This window comes from Panthera uncia (assembly GCF_023721935.1).
Source record: "Panthera uncia isolate 11264 chromosome B3 unlocalized genomic scaffold, Puncia_PCG_1.0 HiC_scaffold_1, whole genome shotgun sequence".
In the NCBI taxonomy this organism is placed as follows: Eukaryota; Metazoa; Chordata; class Mammalia; order Carnivora; family Felidae; genus Panthera; species Panthera uncia.
Window position 1 is genome coordinate 103,673,360 of NW_026057582.1, and position 14,025 is coordinate 103,687,384.

Consider the following 14,025-nt stretch of genomic DNA (forward strand, 5'->3'; position numbering starts at 1 on the left):
CAGGCAGTCAAAGGCTGCTGATCAGCCCAACAGGGGTCACCAAATCCCAACACAAAAGCCCATGAAAACCCCTTCTCTCTTGGGAGGTCCTCCCTGAGACACCCTTGTCACACATTGTTCCAGCACCATTGCTAGCCTTAGCAATCCCCAGCACTCCATAGGTAGGCACCCCAAGAGCAGTGAGACAGCTTCAAAGTAAAAGAGGTGATAGAGAAACTATGAATAGACAGAACTGAGCAAGCACAGCAGCTCAAGCAAGTCACAGTGGGAGTACCAGTGCGACAGCTCGATGGTAGGGATGGTGACAACTCACTGGAAGAGGGCACATAACTGTTGCTGACCATGAGCCCTGCTGGGAGAAACAGGGACATCTCAAGAGCATCCCAGACCCCAACTCCTAGGGTTCTGCAAACCAGGAGAAGCAGGCAATTTCTCTAGCAACTAAAGAATAAAACACTTTAATCTTATAAGAATAAAAATGACAACAACAAATCATTTGATAACCATAAAGGCAAATGAATAATGAATCCTGTTTTGGAACAAATGGCCCAGGGCTGACAAGGCTGTGGGCAAACTGGAAACCGCTCCTATATTGTAGGTCCTACAGGTTAACTAATATCGTCCCATGAAAGTGAGGATATCAAGAGCCCTCCAAATGTCAGCCTAGTCATCCCCTTCCTGGGGATTGATCTGAAAGGATTAATTCAAAAGAAAAGTGGGAAGTTATGGGAAGGAAGTTGTTTTCTGGCAGTGAAATGTGTAATGGTTAAAAGCTGGAAAATCAAAACGAAATGTCCAACGATAGGGATATAGGAGTATGTAATTCAATGAAACATGATACAGTCAGTTAAAAGAAAAAAAAACTATTTGTGAAATTATGCTGAAGGGGAAAAGTAGAGCAAGAAATTGTGCAAGTACAATGATTGTATACAAATAGATAAAGGCCGAGAGGAACCACAGAAAAACATGAATAGCTATGTTTGGATGGTAGGATTGTAAATGCGATTTCTTTTCAGTTGCTGGAAAGTTTTTTTAAAGCAGTGGCCTAGCCTCCCCAGCGGGGGTAAGCTTGTCGCTCTCTGCTGGGAACACTGTGCCAACTGTTGACCCTTAGCCCTACGGCATGCCACACCTTGGGCTGTCCACATGGCTGACCGCACCTGACGCCCCCAGGCTTGCTGAGTCAGGCAGCGGCATACGCCAACTAGTCCAAGTGGCTGAGAGGTCTATGGGAGAGACCGGAGGACGCTGGAGTGAAAGGAATAGCACGGGCGAGTCTATGCATTTAAACAGTGAGATGGATAATTTAAGCATCAATGCAAGAGTATGCAAATGCCCATCTGCTACATAAATCTATATCCTGGTAACGTCAGGGCTTAGTTCTCAAATTAGAATGACTTCAAATGTCAGGTGGTCCACCCAACTTGTGGGCAGGTTAAGGATGGCTGCCACATTTACAGATGGGAGCTGAAGCTCAGAGGAGTGAGGTGTCTTGCCCAAGGTCACAAAGTCAGGGATTTCTGAAACAAATGCTACCACTCCTCTGCAACCAGCAGATGCATACATGCCCATGAGGCTCAGAACACTCCCAACACCAGGTCGTGCTGCTTGATTGCACACAGCCATTGTGACTTGTACAGTCCAACTCAAACTCTGTTGTCTGCCAGAACTCTATCTCCCCATTCCATGGAGACACCTCCAGGAGGGACACAAGGTGGCCAATTCCTGGAGTCTTGGCATCATCAGACTATGACGTCTTGCCCAGTTAGGCCAGCATAATGCCATCTCACCTCATGCTCATAGCTGTCTGCACAAGCAGTGTGGACTCAAGCCCCTCCTCTTCCTGGCTCTAGGGTCTTATAAGAGACCTGGCCTCTCAGTGTTCTTGTCTGTAAAATGGAGATAATAAGAGCTTCTGTGTGATAAGATTTTTATGAAGATTAAATAAGATAACAGAAGTGCTCAGTACAGTGAATGCCAAGTAACTCCTCTGTGTTAGGAGGACACTTCCCTCAATAGTCTTTGTGAGGACTGAACAGGATGGCAAACAAGAAGCATCGACAAATGGTTGCCTTATACTAGGGCTCTCTAAATAATAGCTATTATTATGATAATGAAGGCATCAAACAGCACAAATGTGGGAATTTTCCCCAAGAAAGGGCTGGAGAAGGGCTTTGCAGAGCCTGAAGGATATTTGTTCCGCTCCTCCTCATAGAGAAGACCCCTCCTGGACAGCCTCTCCTCCCCTCATACTACCTTCTTACACCGCCCCCCACCCCCCACCATCCTCCCACATGCTCCACCAGGAAACATCCCAGGGGCCAGCCATTGCCTCCCTTTTATCCCCAGGGTCCCATGAAAGCCAGACCCAGACCCTTGCCTTCTGTCCCTGATGCTCGGCAAACCCACCCACCTTTGGCCCAAGCTCAGAAGGAGGATGAAGGGGGCAGCAACCAATGAAAACCACCCACCATTGACTTCACCTTCTTTGGGCCAAGCTCATGAGGTCTGGTTGCCGCTGCCCTCTGGGACCTGTGGCTGAAGCACCCACCACCCTACCTGCCTCTGCTGCCCCCCATGGGTCCCAAACTCCCACTCACAGCTCGAGGATGAGCACCACGTCGGTTCGGTTCTCAAAGACGTCATGCAGCGTGATGACGTTGGGGTGCAGCACCTGCCGCAGGATGCTCACCTCCCGCTCAATCTCCTCCCGGGACACGCCCCGCCGGCTGGCCCTGCTCTGCCGCTTTTTGATGAATTTGGCTGCGTACTCCAGCCCCGTGCTCTTCTCTCGGCACTTCTTCACAATGGCAAACTGGCCGCTGTGGGGACACAGACCAGCACAATCAGGGTGTAACTGTGTCCATCAAGGAAGTGACCACTTGTCAGCCCCAGGCCACACTAATTCATTCCGCCAGAGTAGGACAAATTATATCACCAGCCTGCATCCTCCCCTGCCAGGTAACGAGTGGCGGAGAGGGCCAGGTACTGGGCTTCCTGCTGTTCATATGAGTACTTTGCCTTTACTAGGAATGAATGCCAGTATTGTCATTCCCCGTGTACAGATGTGAACACCGAGGCCCTGAACGGTTTCCTATTTGATCAGGATGACACAGCTTCATTGTTCTTAAGTCTCTATGAGAACCCGAGTCCAGTATCCGCTAGATAAAATCACAATGTCCAGAGGCTTATACTACATAATGTAAAGATTAGCAAGGAAAAACATAAATATTGGTATGGCCAAAATATTAACGGTAACAGTTATTCAATTTGAGTCTGTCTTACCTGGACACAAGTATAAATTCATCCATTTATAATTGTGATATCTCTATATTCTCATGTTTGTACCTTTGCCCCCAACCTCCTCCCAACAAATAAAATTTCAATGACCTGAGCAAAGCAAGTCCTCAGTAAGGAGACAGAGAAAATACGAGAGTGATACACTTAATGTAAAGACAAGGCCAGAGGATATGCTGGCTGGGTTGGTGGGATACTGGAGGAGGCGGGGGTGGGTGGAGGCAGCCTAACACTGCTAATAACCATAAGGGGGAGTTGGTCACAGCGAGAGGGCTGATGGGACCAGAGAATTGCAAAGTGTTAGAAAACTGAGGCACAGGAGAGGTCAGTGACAAGCGTGAGGTCATCACAGAGCTAATGGCCAGCTCAGGTGCCCAGCTCACTGTCCACAAAGCCACTAAGTAGTTATAGAAGTCAAGAATATGCTAAGTGCCCCTCAGGTTTGGGCCTAGAAATACTTCATTCTGGAGACCAATACAGTAGCCATGGAATGGTGTCCATGTGAGTGGCAGGTGGCCCTGAGCCAGCTTCTCTGAGCGTTCCAAGGACAGCCCACTCCACAGGGGAGGGAAGCAGCCTTCTGTTCACCATCTCAGTTCAGGTGGTCAGGATGGGTGGGCAGCTCTAAGGGCCTGGAGACGGCCCAGTGGTCACCCTTCCTGGCGTCTTCCTACTCCCCTTCTATCATTCTCACAAGTGCCCCCACATTTGCTCACAATACCCACTGCTAAGACAGAACTCAGAAAGTTTGCAGGTTCAGCTTAATGGCTTAATAAGCGATGCCAAACTCCACACTTAAGATGTACTCTCTTTGTGGCTCTGGGGTAAAAGAGTTACACACGATGAAATTCTCGGGATATTTGCCTCAACCTCAGAAAAATAGCATCACATCTGAACCACTCCATTCCTAGAATAATCCTCAGTGAGACAGTCTTCAAAATAAACCTAAGTGACAAAAAAAAAAAGTCAAGTAGAGCAAGCAAGGAATAGATATGCCAACACTTAAATAGCATTCTATGGCAACCACCTTAGAGACATCACCAGATACATATTCCTGTATGTCTCCATCCCCTCATCCTTCATTCACTTTAGTGCTGCCTGAGTGTCTGGTCTGTGCCAGGTCCTGTGCAGGGCAAGGACCAAAGGCACAGATAACAGGTACAGAGGGAGCTCTGGGGAAGGAGGGGCCCTGGGGCCTGGGCTAGGCTGGACAAGGATGGCTTTGTGGAACCAAATTTATATTCCATTGTCTACTAACTCTAAAGTTTCAGGGGTGCCTGGGTGGCTCGGTTGGTTAAGTGTCCGACTTTGGCTCAGGTCATGATCTCATGGTTCGTGAGTTGGAGCCCTGTGTCAGGCTCTGTGCTGACAGCTCAGAGCCTGGAGCCTGCTTTGGCTTCTGTGTCTCCCTCTCTCTCTCTGCCCCACCCCTGCTGTGCTTTGTTTCTCCGTGTCTCTCAAAAATGAATAAATGTTAAAAATTTTTTTTTAAATAAAGTTTCAGCTATTTATGCCCCAAATATTGGCTCCTAGTTGTCTACACACAGGAGTTGACACAAGTGGAGTGAAGCCAGGCCTCCCAAAGCCAGAGTGAACACATTCAGGGGGATCTCTAACACTGGTCGCTTGGAGCTACTATGGGCCTCAGGGACATTGGGTCCCTTAGCGAGAGCCAGGAAACATCTGACAAAGCTTCCAGTCCCAGGCAACTGTGAGTCTCAGTGTCAAGATGGCCATGCTTTTCTTTTATCTGACATCTTAGGGACCTGGCATCAGCAGTTTTGAGGGCAGACAGGGCTTACTCTTTCCAGCTGACTGATGGGGAAACCAAAGCTTAAGGATTTTAAGCATTTTGTTTAAGCCTACAGAGCACAGAGATGGAGGTGCAAGGTTTTTATAAAGCAGAGCAAAATATTTCAGTCACCTTGAGATAGCCCCCTCCCTTTGTCTTAAGAGGGAAATGGAGGCATTATTCTGTATCACATGACTTAAAAATTCCTCAAACTCTCAAAAAGGCAAATGAGTGTTTGCTTTTCCTGGTTGAGTTTTCTCCTTGTGAGAGAGAGCAGCTGTGGCAATGAGAGGTGACCGGGGGTCAGTCCTAATATGCAGGCAACTTCCTCGCACCAAAAGGAGGCATTTTGAGAGCCAAATACCAAGCAACACCCCTCATCTCCCCCTCTCTTCCTGGGGGAGGGATCCTCCACTCAACCTGCCCTGGGGAGCCCAAGGAGAGCTAAGGCCACCTATGGGTTTTCCCCTCTTGCTGGGCCACTACGGAGAAGAGGGGAGAATACGCTCCACTAAGGCCAGCCTCTTGGCTGCCAGGCTTTGGGCAGCAAAAGCAGCCTTCCGGGGCAGACAGGCCTGGACTCAGGAAACTTGTGCTGTCCCCTGGGGAGAGTGGCTCTCTGCTCTGAGCATCAGTTTCCTCATCTGTAAAATGGGAATCATGACTCCCTACCAGGGAATCATGATGACTGGAAATACCTGCGATGTTGGCCCACAGTCAGCTTAAAAAATGATAGCTAGTATAACTGTTACTAGTTTATTGCTCACATGAAGGCCAAGCAAGAGGCACCCCAGAAGTCACTGATTTAAATGGTGTGCAATATGCGGCCAGGGAATCAGTACCATTTTGAAAGTCCTTCTGATGAGTCTAGTGCATAACCTGATACAGGAATATCTTTGTTCTAAGCAGTTAACCAACTCTTTTAATCTTGGAGCAACTCTCTGTAAACCGGTATCACCCAGGGAATTTATATCCCAGTCTCCTGGATCTGGGCTGCATCCTGGGAACTGAGATCTTTAAAAACTTCCCAGGTGACTGATGTGCAGCCGGGGCTGAGAACACCGCCTTACAACAGTCCTCTGATTATCTCCCTTTGACAGATACAGATACTATACTGCTGTTACTCATTTTATTCCTTGTCCTTTTATCACCCTCTCCCTTGGTTCTTTGATTTGACATTCGAGGGAAGGAGTAAGGGGGAGAAGGGAAGGGGGGAGAGGAGTGTCGTCTCTCCCACCAGGAGTCTTTTGCTTGATGGGTCAGCTCCAAACCAAGACAGAAGATTACCCTAGGCTTTGGGGGTAACAGGAATGGAAGTTTACATTCAGACACACCCTGGTCGCAAATGCAAAAATCAGAGCTGAGGTAAAAAAAAAAAAACAAAAAAAACAAAATAAAATCAGAGCTGAGGTGACTCTGTACTACGTCTGGTAATGGGCAGGTAAAAGCAGTGATGGTGATGGGCCTTCATCTGCCCATTAGGATGCTCCAAAGATAGGAGTTCAGGCCCCACAGTGCAGAAGTTGCCCAACTTGGCTATGGGGGCAAGAGGTAGGCAGTGAGGAGCTCTCTAGGTTAAGACAGAGACCCCCAGGGTGTTATCCAGAGAGGGAAGAGAGGGGAGCCACCCAATCTCTAATGAAAATCATTATCAACACTAAGTCAGAAGTTATGGGAATGCTAAAACATGGGATACATAAGCACAAAGCACACATATTCCAATTCCCCTCCCTTCATACTGCAAGAGTCAATACCTAACCCATGGTCTAATGCAGCAAAGGGCTGGCAGTCAGGAGGCCTAATTCCTGGTCCTGCCATCAAAGCCTCATGTGTTGGGACAAGGAACTGCCTTCTCAGTTTGTGTTTCTCCACCTGTCCCCTGAAGTCTCACCTCAGAAGGCTTCTGTCAGAAAGCTCTAAAAAGCCCACAGCAAACTGAACAGAAGTAAAGGCCTTCCCTTCATTCTCCATGTGGGTTCCAGTCAAAGCCCTGCCCTGACCCTGGGCAGCCTGTTCAACTCCTTGGGCCTCAGTTTCCTCCTTTGTCAAGTGGGGGTGAGAAAACCTAGACTGGTCACGTCACAGGGGAAATCACAAATAATGCCTGAGAAAGGGCTTTACTATCCAGCCCTGTAGAAAGGCAGGAGGCATGGGCCGGGCGGGGGAGGGGGGTTCAGTGCCGAAGGCTGGCGTGTGAAAGTCACGTGGCCTGGTTTAGTAAGGGACAGTCAATCCTCCAGACACACACTACCTTCTGTGATTCTGCCAGCACACTCTTCTGCAATTAAGTCAGGAACACACCCCTCTTCCCAGGCAGAGGGCTCAGCTACTCACTCACTCAGCACCCCCTGAGGATGAAGCAGGCTGCATCACGAGTGAGACAGATGGGCCTCATTTCAGAACACAGCAGGACCCAGAGTGATGCCCCACAAGGGTGTCCTAATGTCTACCCAGGGATCAGATGAAAAGGCGTAAACCCAGAAGAGTTTCTCAGTGCCAAAAACGATGTTACGTCTCCAACACTAGCTCTTCAACTTCACGGAAGAACCTGGCTCAATCACCCCCAAATTCTTCACTGCCAAAGAAGAATAACCCGAGCAAGACCCAGATCTCACACCGTTTAGCTTTTGTATAGCAATGTAGATACTACAACATTTATACCCAGCTTTTCTCTTCATAAACTAATCTTACATTCATTCTTTTAATATTTGCAGGTATCATTCTTAGTTCCATTTCACAGAAAAGAAGGCGGAGGCTTAGGGAGGTTAAGTGACCTGGTAGTTGGGCCCGGTAGCCAGCCCTGATAGCAGGTCTAGGACGTGAAATCCTGCCTACTGACTCTAGCTTCATTAGTGTACCAAGCAGTGAGGAGAGGGGCCCACCCCAGAAGAGAGGAATATTTTATCACTGATATTATTCAGAATTGCACGAGCACATGAAAATAGAAAGCAGACTTATTTTTATTTTATTTTATTGTTGGTTTTAATTTTCAAAAGACAATGCACCCATGATGGCTTGCATCAAGGAGACCACATCCACAGCCCATCCACCCCTACCTGCCATGGTAAGCTACAGCCAGTCTGACTTGCTCTGGCAATCACGAGGGGTGGGCTGCTAAAGGTGTTTTGTAAGGTCTAGGAATAGAGTGGACTTAACTCACTTCCTTTCTCAGACAACTTTTTTTTTTTAATTTTTAAAATATTTATTTATTTTGAGAGAGAGAGAGAGAGTGCATGTGCGCATGAGTAGGGGAGGGGCAGAGAGAGAGGGAGAGAAAGAGAGAGAATCCCAAGCAGGCTCCATGCTGCCAGCGCAGAGCCTGACATGGGGCTTGAACTCATGAACCATGAGATCATGACCTGAGCCAAAACCAAGAGCCAGACACTTAAACAACTGAGCTACCCAAGCACCCCTTTCTCAGTCAACTTTAAAGTGTCCATGAATTCAGTAACCTGCCCCGAAGTCACCAGTTTATCAAGGTAGAGATGAGGCAGAGCTGCAGAGAATGCAAACCCAGGGATGAGATGCCACTGAGGGGAGTGGTGGCAAATGTGCAGTGTTCCGAGTCATAGGGTTGCGGAGACCAGGTTCTTCCTCCTACTTCCCCCAAGTGGTCATTACAGTTCCTCTTCCCACACTGCAGAACAATAAGCCATGATTCTTCTGGAATTACCCTGCAAGTTTCAGGGCTACAGGGCAGGGATAATGCTTAGATGCTTCCAATCAAGGCCACCCCAAGTGCAGCCCAGCAGGATGGGGAATGGGCTCGTCAGCTAACATGTCTCAAAGGCACAGGCAGGAGCCGTTCAAATCTGTAGTCTGCAAGAACCAGATCAGCCTGATCCCAGAGGACTCACACCCCGATCTCATGGCAACAGCCTGTCTGGGGATGGTGTCACAAAGCCCCCTCCTCACTCCTCTGCCTAGCCAGCCTTGACTGTGGGGCCTTTGTGGTTGACTCTGCCTCTTATCTCCCATCCATTACCAAAACATCCAGCCCCTAGTCAGGCCACTCCCAATTCCCATGAACAAGAGCCTTCTCCTCATTGCCTTAGCAATCAACCTGTTTCTTATCTCCTATACCCTAGTCCAAGATTAAGGGTCAAAAGACCCAGGTTCTGTTTCCAGTTCTACCTTCAGCAAATCACATTCCTTGTGTGTAATACAGACATAAGAATATCCCAATCTCACAGGACTGTGATGAGAATGAAATGTGAAAGCACTGTGTGAACTAGAACTTTTCCACGGATGTTAATTATTTTTTCTTTCCATCCACTAGATTGCCACATCCAGATCCTGGTCCCCATTTTCCAATCCCAGCACATTCTTGAGCCTGATTCAGCCCCAATGAATTGCCTCCTCAGATCCCAGCTTAAAAATAAATAGTGCTGCAGGGCACCTGGGTGGCTCAGTCATTAAACATCCAACTCTTGGTTTTGGCTCAGGTCATGATCTCGAGGTTCGTGATTTCGAGCCCCGCATCGGGCTCTGCTCTGACAGTGCAGAGCCTGTTTGGGATTCTCTCTCTCCCCCTTTCTCTGCTCCTCCCTGCTCACTATCTCTCTCTCTCTCTCTCTCTCTCTCTCTCAAAATAAATAAATAAATAAATAAACATTTAAAAAAAGAAGAAGAAGATAGTGCTGGGGAGGGCCATGGCAGATGAAAAGTGGGGTCCCAGGGGATGCCAGGATCCAGGAAGGCAGATGATACTTGGGACACAGTTACTCAAGGGCAGGGCAAGGAACCAATTTTCCAGGAAGCCAAAATAAGGTGAAGAAGTATAAAGTCACCAGAAATCGCAGGTATCAGGTCAGAATTCCAGGACAGAGAGATAAGGGTAATGAGCAAAATTTTACCAAAAGCCAGGTGGGCAGCACATTGGGAACTAGGTGGGCAAGCAAGGAGTGTGAGACCCACAGGAGGAACATCCAAGCCAGCTGGAGGCAAGTGGAGACTCTGGAGCAGGTAGAAACATCAACACAAGACCTACAAACACAAGAATTCCTGGAGCCATCTAAATGGTCTTTTCTTGGGGCGCCTGGGTGGCTCAGTCGGTTAAATGGCTGTCTTTGGCTCAGGTCATAATCTCAAGGTCCGTAGGTTTGAGCCCTGCCTCGGGCTCTGTGCTGATAGCTCAGAGCTGACAGCTTCGGGTTCTGTGTCTCCCTCTCTCTCTGCCCCTCCCCTGCTGGTGCTCCGTCTCTCTCTGTCTCTCAAAAATAAATAAAAACATTAACAAAAAATTTAAGTGGCCTTTTCTCCCAGCTAGTGAGCCAAGCAGTCTGTCCAATGAATCCGTTTCTCCTCTCTGACCATGTTATGAATGCCTTGACAGCCTCCTGACATACGTTTCTAAATTTGTTGGAGGAGTGGAACCCCATCTCCAATAAATCTTGCACAGAATATGTGCCATATGTAAAAAAGATAAAAAGCAGTGCTTCTTTTGGGGGAGAGGCACTCAGAACCCACCAACTCAGAGCCTACCCCCTGTGGCTTAACGAGCTCTGTGGAACCCCGAGAGCTCCACAAAGCACAATTTGGGAAGCACACTGTACAATGTGGCCACATGCTCTTTGATGATCTCCAAACAGTTCCAAACTGTACATGGAAAAAGGGGGGGGGGGTGGATAGAAAACACTGATATTTCTCAAAATTATTATCTAGTCTTTCAAGAAGTCACTCCAACCAAACCAAGTTCAGGGTCAGCAGTAAGGAATACATAGAATCAGGAACCACAAGTCTCCAGGAGCTGAACCATGACCTACAAATGGCCTCTGTCCACAGAGTCAGAGGTGTATGCTCATGCTGGCCTATGACAGCTGCATTCACAGGTTAGCTCATTTGATAGCCTGCCCCTGCAGACAAACTTCCTTCCTCTGACCTTTTTTTTTTTTTTTTTTTTGTCAGAAAAAAACTCCTAAAGCACAGAAAGGAAGGAATCGTTGAGCACAGCCAAGTCAGGCTGAGGTATGATTACTTTTTGGAATCTATTTTGAGGTATAAGCACATTTTGATAGCTGTTGTCAAATGAACATGAGCCCATAAGTTCAACACCTGAAAGAAGTCTGGCCTAATTTAAGCTGCACCTGGCTACATAGAGAAAGGTTTTCACTGAAAATACAGCTCAGTGTTCTCTGGCTATTCTCTTAGTCTAGAGTCTAGGTTCTAGACACTGACATGATGTAGGTTATACATAATATAGCGTTGGGCTTGGAGCCTGCCGCCCACTCACCTCCCTATCTCCCCACCCACCTTCCTGCATCCACCGAACTGTCCGTTCACCTATCCATCCATTCACTAATTCATTCCTCCACCCCCCATTTATTGATCAGTGTCCGAAGGGCTATAAGCATGGCACATCCCACAACTTGAAAGGCTTATAGTCAGCTGGGGAAATGAGACACACACTAATGGAAAAAGAAATATGACATGGGTGTGTAAAAGACACCTGCCTCAGGGTCAAGTGAGGGAGCAAACAGTAATGCTGCAGCAAGTCAGAACAGAGAAGGAGTACCAGCTGACAGGGGTCGGTGGAAGCCTTATAGAGCAGGTAGAATTTGACCAAACCTGGCAGAAAAAGCTGGATTCAGGCAGGCAAAGGGAAACAGCTCACCAAAGCTGGAAAAGCAGAGAGCGATATACGAATGCTTTATTCTGTGGATGCCCCAAGTCATCACCTCTCTACCTCACTTCCTCCCCCTCAAGTGGCCACTTCCTGAGGAAATATATCAGGAAGCTACACTTGCCCCTTCCTCTCTTCTCTGTGGGGGTGGAGGGTAGGGGAGAGCAAGTGGTCAGCCGACAAAGATGTTCAGTTGGGGTGGGGCCCCTTCTCACCCCCTGGCTCCTGACAATCAGATATACATTTGATTAGTGAAAGAACTTCACCGGAACAGGTCAGCTAGATCAATCTTAGAAATGTCAGCCAATTGGCCTTCACAGCCTAGCAAAGCCCAGGAGGCTGGACCATAACAGATGAGACCTAAAACACGAGCTCGTGGCACAGAGCAGAAAAGGGACTGCAAAGGAAGACAGAAAAATCCAAGATGGCCGAGGTTCTGCTATTACTATGGGGGTACAGGGCCATCCTCAGGAAATGATGACGTGAGCAGTTTATCTTCTCTAACCCCTCCCTCCCAACTTGCCAGACCCCTCCCCCCAGTGCAGAGTTCTGTGCCCAGCCTGTCTCCCGTGAACTTTCACCTCCCTGTGGTCCATATCCCTCTGGGATCCTTTCCATAACCCACATAAAGTGACAAAGGATTCCAAAGGGTTAACCTGACCTCATTCCAAAGTAACGTATTCACATTTTCACAGCATCCTTGACCAAGAGGGGCTTTAAGGTGGCAAGTCTATGGCCATATTGGGCAAGTGGAGAAATTCCTTGGAGATAAAAAGGTCTTTCCACTTTCTTAAAATTCACACCAAATAGGGGGCTCTGCAGAGGACTGACTATGTGTGTCTGTGTATGTGAATGTGGGTGTGTGAACAAATCATAACCAATTATTTCTTGTCGGTGCTCTTCTGTACCCTGAATCTTAATGTCCTGGGAATTCTTGTTGCAACTTCTTCACTGATATACTCAGTTCTTAGCCGTCTAGGGTGGATGCGCTCTGCTTCTCAGAATTTCTGTTCATTTTTTATCCCAAGTTTGTTTGCTTCCTTGCCATTACTTGACAACATCCCAGATCACATCTCCCAAACACTCAGGGCTATAAATGTGGGCAGAGCACGAGGGTAGGAGTCCTGACTCTGTCACCAACTTCCAAGTCCCCTTCTCTGTGGGGGCCTTAGTTTTCTCGTTTGAAAAATTAAGAGTTGGACCAGATGTCTTTTTCACCTCCCTACCTCCCTCCTAGCTTGCCCTTTTAGGATTCTCTGATGCAGGCCAATATGTCACATGGATCTATCAGTTTGAAACATATAGGGTGATTTCTGGGTTTCCCACTGCACAGACCCCAGCCATGGTTCAGGCTCCTGAGGTTTAGCAGTCACATGTGAACCAATTAAATTTCCAAAGAAAGAGGATTAGGGCTCCGGGCAAGCAAAGCAGATCTCAGGCACTCTCAGCAAGGGCCCCTATAGCACCTTCACAACCAGCAAAATGCTGAACACACCAAGGACCAAAAGTATTTCTACAGCAAATGATCTGGGCATTCACCTTACCCTTCACCACTAACCACCCGTAAGAGCCTGGAGAGTAGCAACTCTCATAGACCCTGCTCAGCATTGAGCACAAAGCAGGTAGGCAGTCAATGCTTGGAGAAAGGAAGATTTAAACAGAGGCAGCAGGCAGTGTGGTAAAGGGTATCATCCCTTACTTATTGGCAGATTCACTTAAAAAAACAACATGTTCCTGATATTTTTTTATTACAAAAGCAGCATGTTCATTATCTAAAAGAAAGAAAACACAGAAAAGCACAAAGAGGAAGCTAAAAACTGTCCTTAATCACACATTCCTGAGATAACCATCCTTATCATTTGGTGTCTGCTCTCTTGGATTTGTTTCAGAGCATAGTATAAAGTCTTTTCTATTTGTTAATTTTTTTTAATGTAACGGGGATGCCACCATAAGTACTATTTTGGAACCCGCTTTTTTTACACGCTCCACTTAATAATATATCTACTTCAAATTTTCCTACATAACTAACAATTCTTTTACTACTTGATTTTAAATGGCTATATGGTATCCCATTGTACAGATAAACCATGGTTGTGATAGCAAATTCTTAACTTTGGACATTTATATTACTTCCAATTTTTAATATAATTAATAACACTGTTATAAATACCCTTACGTATAAATCTTTGTATATATCCCTTGATTTTCTTTCCTCAAGATAAATGGCAGGAAATAGAATCCTTAGCCAAAAGTGATGTACAATTTTGAGGTGTTTTTCATGCTTCACAAATTATCCTCCAGAAATACTGTCCTG

The 14,025-nt window shown here is 47.1% G+C and overlaps 1 protein-coding gene across 3 annotated transcripts in view; it reads right to left on the reverse strand.

The window, feature by feature from the left end:
* Positions 1–14,025, reverse strand: part of DAPK2 (death associated protein kinase 2) — a 125,872-nt gene that overhangs the window by 57,755 nt on the left and 54,092 nt on the right. For all 3 annotated transcript variants that reach the window (XM_049611758.1, XM_049611757.1, XM_049611759.1), the window contains one exon: positions 2,601–2,822. In XM_049611758.1, coding sequence (XP_049467715.1) covers positions 2,601–2,822 — 222 coding nt within the window. The remainder of the gene's footprint in view (positions 1–2,600; positions 2,823–14,025) is intronic.